This window comes from Taudactylus pleione, unplaced genomic scaffold (assembly GCF_031769625.1).
Source record: "Taudactylus pleione unplaced genomic scaffold, aTauple2 ptg000066l, whole genome shotgun sequence".
Taxonomy (NCBI): Eukaryota; Metazoa; Chordata; class Amphibia; order Anura; family Myobatrachidae; genus Taudactylus; species Taudactylus pleione.
The window spans coordinates 8,591,882-8,605,639 of NW_028284468.1; the positions used below are offsets into that span (position 1 = coordinate 8,591,882).

The 13,758-nt window shown below is 41.5% G+C and overlaps 1 protein-coding gene across 2 annotated transcripts in view; it reads left to right on the plus strand.

Annotated features, from left to right (window-relative positions):
- The window catches only part of RYK (receptor like tyrosine kinase), a 165,806-nt gene that overhangs the window by 63,195 nt on the left and 88,853 nt on the right, over positions 1 to 13,758 (plus strand). For both annotated transcript variants that reach the window (XM_088466654.1, XM_088466653.1), the window contains exons 2-6: positions 1,454 to 1,575; positions 2,383 to 2,482; positions 5,469 to 5,603; positions 7,866 to 7,925; positions 8,431 to 8,575. In XM_088466654.1, coding sequence (XP_088322780.1) covers positions 1,454 to 1,575; positions 2,383 to 2,482; positions 5,469 to 5,603; positions 7,866 to 7,925; positions 8,431 to 8,575 — 562 coding nt within the window. The remainder of the gene's footprint in view (positions 1 to 1,453; positions 1,576 to 2,382; positions 2,483 to 5,468; positions 5,604 to 7,865; positions 7,926 to 8,430; positions 8,576 to 13,758) is intronic.

Here is a 13,758-nt window from a genome sequence, read left to right on the forward strand (position 1 = left end):
GAGCCCTCACGAAATGAGGGTTATAAAGCAGTTTAGTTTTCAGTGCACCGTAACAATCTTGTTACGCAACGTGTATGTGCTGCACTACAGATACCAGCTATTCTGGGTACAGACTACAGAATAGACGTTTAGTTAATGGTAACCTCACAGGAGGAGGAGGAGGAGGAGGAGGCGGCTTTTCCACTGGGTCAGGTTGTGGCACATACAGACAGGCATGAGGCACATACATACAGACAGGCATGAGGCACATACATACATACAGACAGGCATGAGGCACATACATACATACAGACAGGCATGAGGCCCGCACATACATACATACAGGCATGAGGCCCGCACATACATACATACAGGCATGAGGCCCGCACATACATACATACAGGCATGAGGCCCGCACATACATACATACAGGCATGAGGCCCGCACATACATACATACAGGCATGAGGCCCGCACATACATACATACAGGCATGAGGCCCGCACATACATACATACAGGCATGAGGCCCGCACATACATACATACAGGCATGGGGCCCGCACATACATACATACAGGCATGAGGCCCGCACATACATACATACATACATCCATCCATACATACAGGCATGAGGCCCATACATACATACATCCATCCATACATACAGGCATGAGGCCCATACATACATACATCCATCCATACATACAGGCATGAGGCCCATCCATCCATACATACAGGCATGAGGCCCATCCATCCATACATACAGGCATGAGGCCCATCCATCCATACATACAGGCATGAGGCCCATCCATCCATACATACAGGCATGAGGCCCATCCATCCATACATACATACAGGCATGAGGCCCATACATACAGGCATGTGGCACATGCATACATACAGGCATGAGGGATTGCACAAAAGCACAGATGGGGAAACTGCCCATAAAGACACAGGGTGCGGCAATTAGAAGCCAGATCTAAATGCCAAGTGTGGTTTATTTCCCAGAACGCAGAGTTCTCTTCTGTTGAGGCTGCAACAATTTCAACAATATGTCTTTACATGATTTCCACAGGCACATGACACAACATACACGAATCTTGTAATGTTCCAGTAAAATAGCGTAAAGGGTATTTGTTAGTATATCAATGTTTAACCTAAATGAGGGGGACAGAGTGAGGGACCTGGGGAGAAGACATGACAGTGGGCAGACGGTTTAGGCCTTAGTTGCACTTTCTATCCAAAGAAAAAATCTGTAGGATAAAAAATAAAGAAATCCCAATTCAAATATGACCAGAGGAATAAGGAATATGCTAATTTATAATAAATGCCCATTTTCTCAGCACAAAATGTACTAAAGCATAACTACTGAAATGCATCTTAACACATGTTAAATGTTATATATAGATGTCCATAGTTTCCACTTTTATCTTTCCATTCTAAGTTGAATGTTGTTTTTTTTTTCCCTCTCCAGGTCTGGATGCAGAGCTATACTATGTCAGGAACGATATTATAAATCACTATGCGCTTTCCTTTAACCTGCTCATTCCCATCGAGACGAGCAGCCTCCATTTCAGCTGGCACTCTAAATTCAAGGTATGGTGACCGGCACAGTATACTACATTATATTCCTTATCTGTTCTGTGTTCTTTCTGACCAGGTATATGCACATCAATTCAGGTGGGAGCTCTGTAACAACTTTTATAACCTAATTTATACTCTCCAAATTGAAAACTAATATTGCTGAATGTGGTGACCAGACGCCCTCTGCTGACCAAGAATGGTTTCCTCTTGTTAGTGTAACTTCATTGGGCCTTAGTATGTAGCTCTTTGTTCACAATGGCTTACATAGTGCTAATTCATTAAATGACTTTACACACCGAAGTGTAGTGTCTGTTTACTAATACCTAGACCATGGTTGTCTCTTTAGTTATTGATATGCACAATGACTGGTAAAGCATTAATGACTGTCAGTTTTACTGTGCTGTTGACCACCTGTAAGATTATGGGCATCTGTAAGATGATGAGCTGGGCATAGCTGCCCACTATGTGGGCTATTTCTCTCTTATGTGTGCATGCCCGTATATTCTTATTGTGTTGTATCCAGGGTCCCTCAGATTAGTTTGTAGCTCATGATGGTACATAGACAGCACCATTGTATACAAGAGCATTACCTGCTGGCCGCAAGACTCTGCTTGGTCACTTTTTACTGTACCCTCTCAAAAAGATAGGTGGGTGTTTATTCTTTGTTTTTAATAGCATTTTATTCAGGTTAGTTGAGAGGTGTTTTTAGTAGTTTATCCGAAGCATCAAATCTGTAAAACTGAGTTTATTGTTGCTTGAATGTCAGATGTGTGTTATATCTGCATATCTCTCATGCTGCTTTATCTTCCTCTTCTGCAGGTGGAATACAGACTAGGGTTTCATGTGGACAATCCTTTAGCAATGGACATGCCACAGACCAATATCTCAATGCAGGGAGATGTTCCCCGCTCCTTATCAGGTGAGTTAGTTTTTTAAAAAATGTTTCTGATTTGTATAGCAATAAATTAATATATTCACAACTGATCACTGATTAGGGTGGTACAGGAAATGGCAGGCTACATTAATTTCACCTATCTTGGGTATAAACTTGTACTGTCATTTTGCAGCAGTGACACCTAGTGGTAATTTAAATTATTACATATTTTGGAAACTACACTATGCATGCTGGGCATACACTATACAATTTTCTGTCAGATATCTGTCCAATCTGGCTGGTTGGAGTGAAAACCTGGTAATGTATGGGAGCAAATGATATTCGACCATATGGTCCCAAACTAGGGATGTGCAGGCTCGGATAGGTTCGAGTTTGCACGTGGAGTTCGGATTTTTCCCTCCAAAAAAACGGAACTCAGAACGAGGCAAAACGTCATCTTACATGGACGAACATCATCATTCCTGGACAAAAGACCAGGAATGATGATGTTCGTCCATGTAAGATGACGTTTTGCCTCGTTCTGAGTTCCGTTTTTTTGGAGGGAAAAATCCGAACTCCACGTGCAAACTCGAACCTATCCGAGCCTGCACATCCCTATCCCAAACACATGAAAATGGACAAAACGATTGTTCAAATTAGCTAAATATGTTTGATTTTAACTAATGTGTCTTAACAACTATTTTTGTCTGTTTTCCAGTGTTCATGAGCAAATGGTCAATTATCATTTGCTCCCATACACTACACTACCAGATTTTCACTCCAACCAGCCAGATTGGACAGATATCTGACAAATAATTGTTACTGTATTATTGTAACTGTACAATGTTTTTGTGGTTACTAAGCCTCGTTTTCATCTCTGGCTCTTTTTTTTTTTTTTTTAATATATATTTTTCATGAGTTGACATGCAAAATATAGAAATGAAAACAAACATAGTAGAATGTTAATTAGTGCTATGTTTCGTCTTAGATTGCCACAAATTTCATAATTCATACGCTCAAGCAAGTGAAAAATAGTTTATACATGTTTTCCATGTGTTAAAAATTCCATTGGAAATGGTTATGAAAACAAGTAATTACACATCACAGAGCAAGAAATGTGTATTAAAAATGGTACAAATTCTGCCATGCCCATTAGCTTTCATGCCTCTATAACCTTATGATTGAACATCACCATAAATAGATTTCAGAGCAACTGATAAATGCCTCTCAGACCGACAGACATTTTATCTGGCAGCCTGCCAGCCGCAGATGTCCGAGGCATACACTGTTGAGTTATCTCAGTGTATTATCCCCGACATCTGCGCTCCGCCCCCGGGGGAGGAGACATTTCTCTGTTCCTTCCATGGGAACACAGGAGGCCGTGGCTGGGAATACACTGCCTGATGCGGCCGACAGTTTACCTCATAAATATCGCATCGGACGGGCATGCTGGACAATCCGGCATGCCCAACCGAGCAATATTTAACCCTCAGTCGCCGGACCAAGGCATTCTGCTCAGCAAATAAGCAGCAGGCTGTTTTTGTGATTTATATATGCAGATATTAGAGACACATTTGGGGAATACTTAATATTTGCGGAATATCCTTTAAAGCGGCGGAACAGTAGAGCGATGTTCACGGTTGAGGATGACGCAGCTATTCAGGTACATCAGCTGTGGCTGCCCCTTCCCTGGTGCAAGATTTGTGCTGATGATGTCACAAACACAGATCTTGCATTATCTATAAAAAAAACAAAAAACCCTCATTGTGGAAGTGTGGTAATAGAAGTATCGCATGTTAATAGAATAAGGGGAGATGTACTAAGCCCTGGAGTGATAAAGTACCAACCAATCCGCTCCTGTAATTTTTCAAACACAGCCTTTAAACTAACAGGAGCTGATTGGTTGGTCGTGCCTAAATTTAACAGTTGTTTATTACTCTTTTTGTGCTAAGAATACTAGTGCACGGAAATTAGGTGTCGGCGCAGCGGTTTAGATGGAAAGAATTTGCAATTAATTTTCAAAAGTAAATTGTGCCCTGAAAAGATGCAATATATATTCAAACTGTGGCCAACTCTGCATAGGTAGCAAAATGCTGTTTTTTTTTTTATCCCATTTTTTGGGGGGAATGCAATTTGTTTGCCATTACACACAAAGGGCATCCAACTCCGCATGAGGCTCACCGGGGGGAATTGAATTGTTAGTGCCTGCGGCTACTACTAATGGGCTCCCGACGGATAAAATAGCTGCGGGTATACACCATTCATTCACCATTCTGCACGCACCCTCCTGAGAAGGCGCGCAGAAATGTGCAATAAGTCCATGGTTTGGGTGCCCATACTGCTGTTTGGGTGCGAGAACCAGGACTTTAGATGGATTTACCAGTTTTAAGCGGCTAAATACAGTCTGATTGGTTGCCCAAAAACAATTGAATTGCTGCATTGGGTGCCCAATAATTAGCATGGTGACAAAACAATTGTATCGCCCCCACTGTGTGCAGATTTCATATACTTACGTAGAGAATACAGCCTGTATCAGCAGCACATAGACCATTTTATAAAGGGTTGTAGTGAAGAAAAACCTTTTTATAGCAATGATTATTACGGCTTTTATTTTGAGTATCCATCTCTTGTATCTGCTCAACAATAACAGAACAGAGGGCAAATATTTTGTATACGCAATCTACAGTTACTAGACAATGTCTGTGTTATGTATTTGTAAGTAACACAAATATCAGGCTATCTTTGCTCATTTCAACAACCTAACAGTAGGGCGCAAGGGAACGTGTGACCTCTAAGCTGTGATTATCTGTAAGTGATGAGGTGTGCAAACACCCGCCAGTCACAGTGCTGATACAGTGTTAATGTTCTTGTTTGTTTTTTTTTTTCTTTCTTTCTTTTTGGAAACCAAATCTACTCCATTTCATATGTCTTCAAATTGCCCGAACCTTTGCCAAGGTTAAATAGTAGCACATACAAAATGTATGGATCTCGTTTAAAAATGACATTAACAGCTTTTTATTTCTCTTGGCAGTTTTTAGAGTTGATCTCTTCTGCTCTGGGAAAATGGACAGCGAGGTCACGTTAGTCATGCAGCTCAACATAACAATCAGCTCTGCCAAAAACATCACAGTCCTTAATTTCAAGCGGAGGAAAATGTGCTACAGGAGTAAGTGGGAGCGTATGGGGGCAGTGGTCGAGGTTACTCCGGCTTAATTCACGTATAATACACATTGCTGGGAGACAGTTTATGTTCTTGCAGAAGAGAAGTGAAAAATTCTAAATCTTCTAATCCATCCAGGGTTTGTTTTTTTATTTTTATTTTTTTAACTTTACTAAATGTCCGCAGGTTCACGATTTGTATGTTGTGTTGAAACGTTACACTTTGGCTTATGCCCATACTGAAGCTCCTACATCTCTATTAGCCTCTGTTTTCTAGCTGCTTGGTATTGATGAGTGGGTAGGCTAAAATTAACCCCTTGTCACCAGCGTGATCGTTTTAGAAATAACTATTCTGGGAATTTTGTATATCCGAATAGCTATTTATTGACCTCCATTAAAAATGGCAGTCATTCACAGTCATTGATGGGCAAAGTGTTCAGTCTTGAGGCTGTGAACCATTTAGTTTGTTTCCCAGCTCCAACAATTCTATGTTTATTCATTATAACTGTAAAAAGAGAAATTGCATAATGTAGGACATCACTTTATTTATAGGCGCACAAGGCAATAGCAATGTAGATATGATTTGAGTCTTTTGCCAGCCTGCTTTAATAGGTACGGGAACACAGGATGTAATGCTATAATAGATTACTTTCTATTTAATATTATCTGGGCAGCATGGTAGCACATGGGATAGCATTGCTACCTTACAGGATCTAGGCCATTCTGCTACGGAGAGAGATCTGCCGGAATCCTGCTACCACAACAAATGGTGGGGTCCCAGATTTAGGAATGGGGTATGTTGCATGTTGCAATGCAGATATGTGGATATAGTGTGAATAAGTTGTGGAAGTACAAATTGTGTCTTGTAATAAAGGGGTTAAATGTAAAAATGTCTACATACATTTTGTGGCACCAGGGTGGGTGAATTCCACATGGAGTGATTTATGTGCACATTTAGGAGTTACATGGCTGGCATTTTTCATTCTCAGTCGGCCAAGGATATAACTCATGTTCTTGGCATTCCAAGGGGTACAGTACTGACAACATGACGGGAGGTGTAATTCAAGCAAAAAAATGTCTGGCCTCTGGAGATCACTCCAATTCATCTGAAAGGATTATTGTTTCATTAGTGTATGAACGTTGATAGTGTTTTAACTTGTTATATTTTATCTGTGTGTTTCTACAGCCTGCACTATAGTTAATCTTTAAGGGGCTAGTAAAGCCGCTAATTTGCAGTAACCTAGTCAGAATTATTACTGAGCTGTAGTATACACATAAATCGCTAGACTCCTCGGGAGCAGGCTGGAGGTAGTACACAGTGACGTGCGGTCAGCCAGATTTACCTTCTATAAGTGCTGTTGGCTGACTTTTGCACAGGGTTAGGGCCGGTGTTACAGCAGCTCTGTGTGTTTTGTGACCTGTGGATGTAGTAGGAGCTGCAGTGTCGTCATTGGGCTGAAGTAGAAAGTCAGTCGAACAGTCAGCAATGGTTCGAACAGTCAGCAATGGTTCGAACAGTCAGCACGGTTCATATCTTCCCCTTTTTACTTTTTGGGGTGTTAATGGTCTATTAAACTGTGGGGCATAAAAATATCACTAATTGGTAGATTTGCAGTGGTGGCATTAATAAATGGACTTGGTCATATTCTGCACTATTTATTTATTACCAGTTATTTATATAGCACACACATATTCCGTACCCCTTTTTACAGAGAGTATTTGGCCATTCACTTCAGTCCCTGCCCCAGTGGAGCTCACACTTTATATTCCCTATCACATGCGCACACACATACACACTAGGGTTAATTTTGTTGAGAGCCAAGTAACCTACCAGTATATTTTTGGAGTGTGGGAGGAAACCGGAGTACCCAGAGGAAACCCACGCAAGCACAGGGATAATATACAAACTCCGCACAGTTAGGGCCGTGGTGGGAATCAAACCCACAACCTCAGTGCTGTGATGCAGTAATGCTAACCATTACACCAGCTGTGTTGCCCCCACTATGTGACGTAATACAAATAAAGGCCTGGGATTTACTTACACTGCTGCAGGGCTTACAGACTCCTTACTCTTCAGCCATTGTAATGTCAGCCGTTCCATCACGTGGGACAAGCTGCTTCAGTTTGCTCTAGTTAGGTATAGATGTATAACACACCATGTAGGGGGTCACATACATTAGATGGCAGTTGTCGCTTTTATTGCATTTGTCTGTTATACACAGTATGCTATGTAATATTACCCAGCTCTAACGGCTACTTCTTTCCACAGAGGTTGAGCAAGAAGTGAAACCCCCAATATCTGTAGACAAAAACAGCACAAGAATTAATTGTAAGTCTTAAACTGAGTAATATACTTTATTTAAGAAGCACCAACATTTTACATAGCCATGCGTATACAGGGAATCGCATCAATGACACAAACCATGATGTAAAGCAGACGGTGAAGATGGCCCTTTCCGTACAATGTTATCCCGATCACTGCGGCAGAAGGCACCGTTAGCTGGTGGTCAGTGATATGTACATCTATTGTTCTACTACTGTAACAGAGAGATAATACAAGATCTGAATAACAAAGATTCATGTGTCATTGGTTTCTGCTGACACATTAAATATACAATAAGTCTGCTTCATTTGTAACTCTCATAAGCAATGAAAACATGAAAGACTAGATGACAGGGGAAAAGATTGACTGTTGCTTAATATTTAGCACAATGACACCATCCTATGTTGGTACTATTTTTCTGTCTATATTTTCTTGTAGTTAAGACAATTTGACAATGTTGTAACTTGCCAATCTATCTGCTGCTTATTTTCGTTCATTGTTTTTTGTTCAGTTGATCCTGTAAATGTAGCCCCTACGACCTCCACCCGTGTATTCTACATCAGTGTCGGCGTTTGCTGTGCGGTCATTTTCTTGGTGGCTATTATACTGGCGGTGCTGCACCTGCACAGCATGAAACGCGTAGAGCTTGATGACAGGTAAGGGTTTGTCCTCCTAGAGAGCATCTTCTGACCAATGGCATCCTGACTTAGTTCTATGTTTTTATATGTTATTGATTTCTTCCATGGAGAATTTGAAGAAATAAACATGTTCAAGTCACTCCCTCAGGCTATTAGTAAATTGCCGTGTACTCCGTTTTTAGGACATGCACATCCCCATTACTAGTAAGTTTCTGATTCATATGAAAATCCTGCAGAAGTACAAACGTCACTGAGGTGCTGTCAGAATGACTGTGCTGGATCGCCACTACCAGTAACGCTTCATACAACACCTGTCCAGGGTTTTAAGCTTGGAGAAGAGAGCTGGCAGTGTTTGCTGTAAAAACATACCTGATATTCTGCTTTAACTGCCTTTTGTGGTTATTTATTAATTTGTAACAATGCAGGAAATGTGACCTGTTGGGGGGAGGGATTAAGTGGTCTATATAGGTTAGTGCTACTGTCTCCTAAGAACAGCCACCAATATTCTTTACTATGAAGTCCATCCCTGCATTATACCTCAGCGACTCCTGGATATTTGGTGTGCGGTGCCCCAGGGAGGTCCTGTTTCCCACTCAGCTGATAAGTTACATTCTTGTTGATATTTGTATAGCCCATACTATAGATCATATGTTACAAAAAACACTTTGGGAATGATATTAAGTGTATAAGCACATCTTAAATACTTTTCAAATATAACCAAAGGAAGGGCTGCTACTGTACCATAGACGATGTAATGCTCTTAAGTAGAAGAAGTTTATGTCTGTCGGCACACTTTTACCCAGGCAATAAACTAAAATGTTACTTATTTCTCAGGATAAAATTCTGTAATCACACACATAAAGAGATGTTACCTTTGTTTAAATACAGTATAAGAATTTTGTGCAAAGGTTAAAGAGTGTATTATCAAAATGCTGTGCATCTGTCTAAGGGGGCGATTCAATTCTTTTATTGGGCACTTTAACTAATGGGCTTCCAACAGAACAATTCAGTTGGTGCTTTGTTTGGTCGCGGGTAGACACATTTCTGCTATGGCGAAGTTTGGGTGCCCGAGCAGTACTTTTAAGATGTGTTTAGATGCTTTGCACTGCTAAACCCGGTGCTTTCCCGACCCCCGCATGGAACAACAATTGAATTGCTCTAAACGCATAGAATCGCCCCCTAATTGTCCAAATTATAATGTATTCCAGCCATGGCCAAAAGTTTTGAGTATGACATGAGTGTTGGTTTTCACAAAATTTGCTTCAGTGTTTTTAGACCTTTGTATCAGATGTTACTATGGTATACTGACGTAACATTGCAAGCAGTTCATAGGTGTCAAAGGCTTTTATTGACAATTACTTTAAGTTTATGCAAAGAGTCAATATTGCAGTTTTGACCCTTCTTTTTCAAGACCTCTGCAATTCGCCCTGGCATGCTGTCAATCAAATTATGGGCCACACACTGACTGACCTTAATTCCTTTGAGAACTTGCGGTCAATCCCCCAGAGGCGGGTGGACAAACAAAACCCTCAAATTCTGACAAACCCCAAGCACTGAATAGGCAAGAATGGGCGGCCATCAGTCAGTGGGGCAAATGTATGAAGCTCAGGGGAGTGATAAATGACCAACCAATCCGCGCCTAACTGTAACTTTTCAAACACAGCCTGTAACATGACAGTTAGGAGCTAAGTGGCTGGTACTTCATCACTCTTCAGTTTATCACTTTTCAGAGCTTCGTACATCTGCCCCAGTATTTGGCCCATAATTTGATTGACAGCATGCAGGGCAAATTGCAGAAGTTTTGAAAAAGGGTCAACACTGCAAATACTGACTCTTTGCATAAACTTAATGTAATTGTGAATAAAAGCCTTTGACACTTATGAAATGCTTGTAATGTTACTTCAGTATACCATAGTAACATCTGCCAAAAAGGTTTAAAAACGCTGAAGCATCAAACTTTGTGAAAACCAATATTTGTGTCATTCTCAAAACTTTTGGCCATGGCTGTAATTGTGAGAGTGAGTGGGTATGTGTGTACTTGTATATGGGACTATTCACTTTTTCAAGATTTTAGCCATCTAGATAGCAATAGCATATTTGGGACCGTCCAGGGCCGTATTAACCCATGACTGGGCCCCTAGGCTTTCTGGTATTTCAGGCCCCTTCCGCCACTGCAATCTTTCACCCCACTACAGCTGACTGCCTGACCCTGGTACGGTAGGTGCTAGACCCCAGTACATAGCCCTATATCCATTTTAAGGGTCTCCTGGCACCTTTGCCCACCCCCACCACCCCCATATTTTCTCAAAACAGACCTCAGCTGTCTACAAGACTACAAGTGTGCCTTTTCCCTACAGAGCCCCCTAGGCTTCAGCCTAGTCATCCTTATGCATAATACAGCCATTAGCACTGGTTTTGCCTATCACATCTTTTTATGTGGTACTGGATCACCAACCCGAGGCACCCCTGCAAGTGTCCTGAGGCACCCCAGGGTGCCACGGCACACAGTTTGGGAACCACTGTACTAGTCACTATGGATTGCTAACACTTATATGTGATGTAATTATAAAGACTCTAATATGCCACACATCTAACTTGACTAATTTACATTACATTTTTGTAAACTGAAGACATTTTGCACTCCGAATTAACAGCAGTAGCGAGTATTCAGTCAGGCATTCTACAGATCACTACAGCTACATTCTACAGGGAAATTCTGCAATTAACAATGATATTTTAGGAGCAAATGAGTTCTAGATCAGTTTGTGCATGCTACAATTTACTGTGGCAACATCCTGCAACAACTTCTGTAACTACTCTTAACCTGTCCTAAGCCCATGAACAATTTTCGTCTCCATATGTTATTGCTCTCTGGATGGCGGAAGTCCACCTTCTACGACCTTCAGTTGGGAAGAAATATATTATTAAATGACCATTTATATTTCCATTTAAGGAGATGCATTCTGCTAGGCTACTGCGTGATAGTAAATTATATGGTAGTCACATTTAGCAGATTATAAGTAATGTGAACATGATTTATAAGCCACACAGTGTTTGATTTCATAGCATACTATTTAGCTAATTATGTTCATGCTTTTAGTTATTTAAATGAAGAATTATATTAAAATCTGAACTCACGACCGCATTATTTACTCTTAATCATTACACAATAAAGTTACAGCCAGTTGATAGTATCTTATTTATAATTAGAATAAATTGGCATCCAAGAGATGTAGCATCATTAATCACATCCAACTACAATCTCAGCATTCTTTAGCTTCCTTACTCAGGTTTGGCCGGCTGTTATCAGTGTTCATCTTCAAAGATTGAATAATCCAGTTCACTCGTACCCACTCACACGCTCAGAATTATGTATTACAATTTATTTTCTTCCATTTTTAGAAGAATGCAAAGCAGTATTGTGGTTTTTTTTTTCTTCAAGATGTAACACACACATAAAGAAGTACTGTACATAAATTGTTAAATAAATGAATAAACGGTCCAGTAAGTAGAGGGGTAGCATAGAAGGAGAGCACCACTGGAAATAGAGATGTACAGTTATGGAGCATACACACGGTCAGATTTGTCAGATGAACGATTGGAACGATTTTTGACTGCATTAAAATGAATGGAATTGTCCAAGTCTGACTGCAAACACTTCAGATGCCAGATATCGTTATCTGACCATCGGGAGACGCGCATCGTTCAAATCGTTCATCTGACAGATCTGTCAGATATGTCAGATTTTCCTTCAGATATGAACGACTGAACGATTTTTAAATCGTTTTCGTTCAGATCTGAAAGAAAAATCTGACCGTGTGTATGCACCATTACACAGACAATATAAAATATGCTACTGTACTTTAATGATACATAAAAAGGGTTACAGGTGAAACAATAATACGGGAACTGTAGGTGGAAAACTGGCAAACCATTACTTCAACAGGCATGAAAAGTTTAGAAAGGGGGTGACCCTTTAATTGATCAAATTTGTACCAGGTTGTGTGACCGTCTTCCTAGTGAAGTCTATGGCTGTAACGTGAATAGATATGGGAGCCATATAGCGAAAAATCGTTCCTCTCGAGAACATCAATAGAGCATTCAACCCAGTCCATCAAATATAAATATGCTAAATGTGGGAACAGCAAAAATATTGATATGGGCTCTCTACTAATCCACTGGGAAAGTATTGTTTATTTTGAAGCTGTATGTGTTAAAAGTAGGTTAATGCCCATTGACTGAGGGTGGGAAGTGGATGGAGTACAGAGGTCATTTTTTTTTTTTTTTTTTTTTTAATACTTTTTCATTTATATTTCTACTTCAGGGTCCATAGGGTATCCACATGATACCTTGGAGTATAGGTGTGACGTCAGTCATCGGGCACAAAAGAGTCAAGCTTTCAGCCTCCCAGGATGCACTAGGTCCCCCTCCTATACCCCGCCCCCGAGCCAAGGCATCTCAGTTTCGTTTGGTGCCCGGCCGTAGTCGGAGGCACCTGCTAGAGGGGGGCTTAGAAGGACCACAGCAGCGCGGTAGCGCTGCGGCGTCCCAGGGGTTAAATGCATGCCAGGGGAGCGCGCCTTCCCTGTCTCACAGCCGGCGCCTCCCCCGCTGCACACAGCCCTCTCTGCACTGTGCTGACTGGCCCTGTGTCAGCGCTCCTCCCCCAGGCCAGCCTTCTCTCTGCTCCTCGGTGGCCATCTTTTCTGAAGCATGGTGAACGCTGCTGGAAGCCTGCATTGGAAGCATCGTGGTCTGGGTCCCCCCGCATACCTCTCCTCCGCTGTGGTCAGGTCTGTGTATGCAGCGCTGTGTCCTACCAGGACCTGTGTCTGTGTAGTTGAGTGATCAGCGCTGTTAGTGCAGGAATTGTTATTTCTCTGCATTGTATGTGACTGTGCTAGCGCTGCTGTCTGTAACTTTTTTTCTAAACTGTCAGCTTTATACTGTCCCTGTTTTTTCTGCTAAGCCCTTGCGGTGCGGTGCTGCAGGGTGGTCTCTCGCCTCTTAAATATATAATTGGTGAGAGGGGTCACATACGTGGTGCCATCATGTCTGAAAGTGATTTTCCCCTCCGGCTACAGTGTACTACGTGTAAAGTACCGTTAGCGGAGGGGGAGGGTAGCGCGGAGGGCCTCTGCCGGCAGTGTTTGTCTATGGCGCGGCCTCTTACGGTTACTGCACCGGTACAGGAGCCGCCC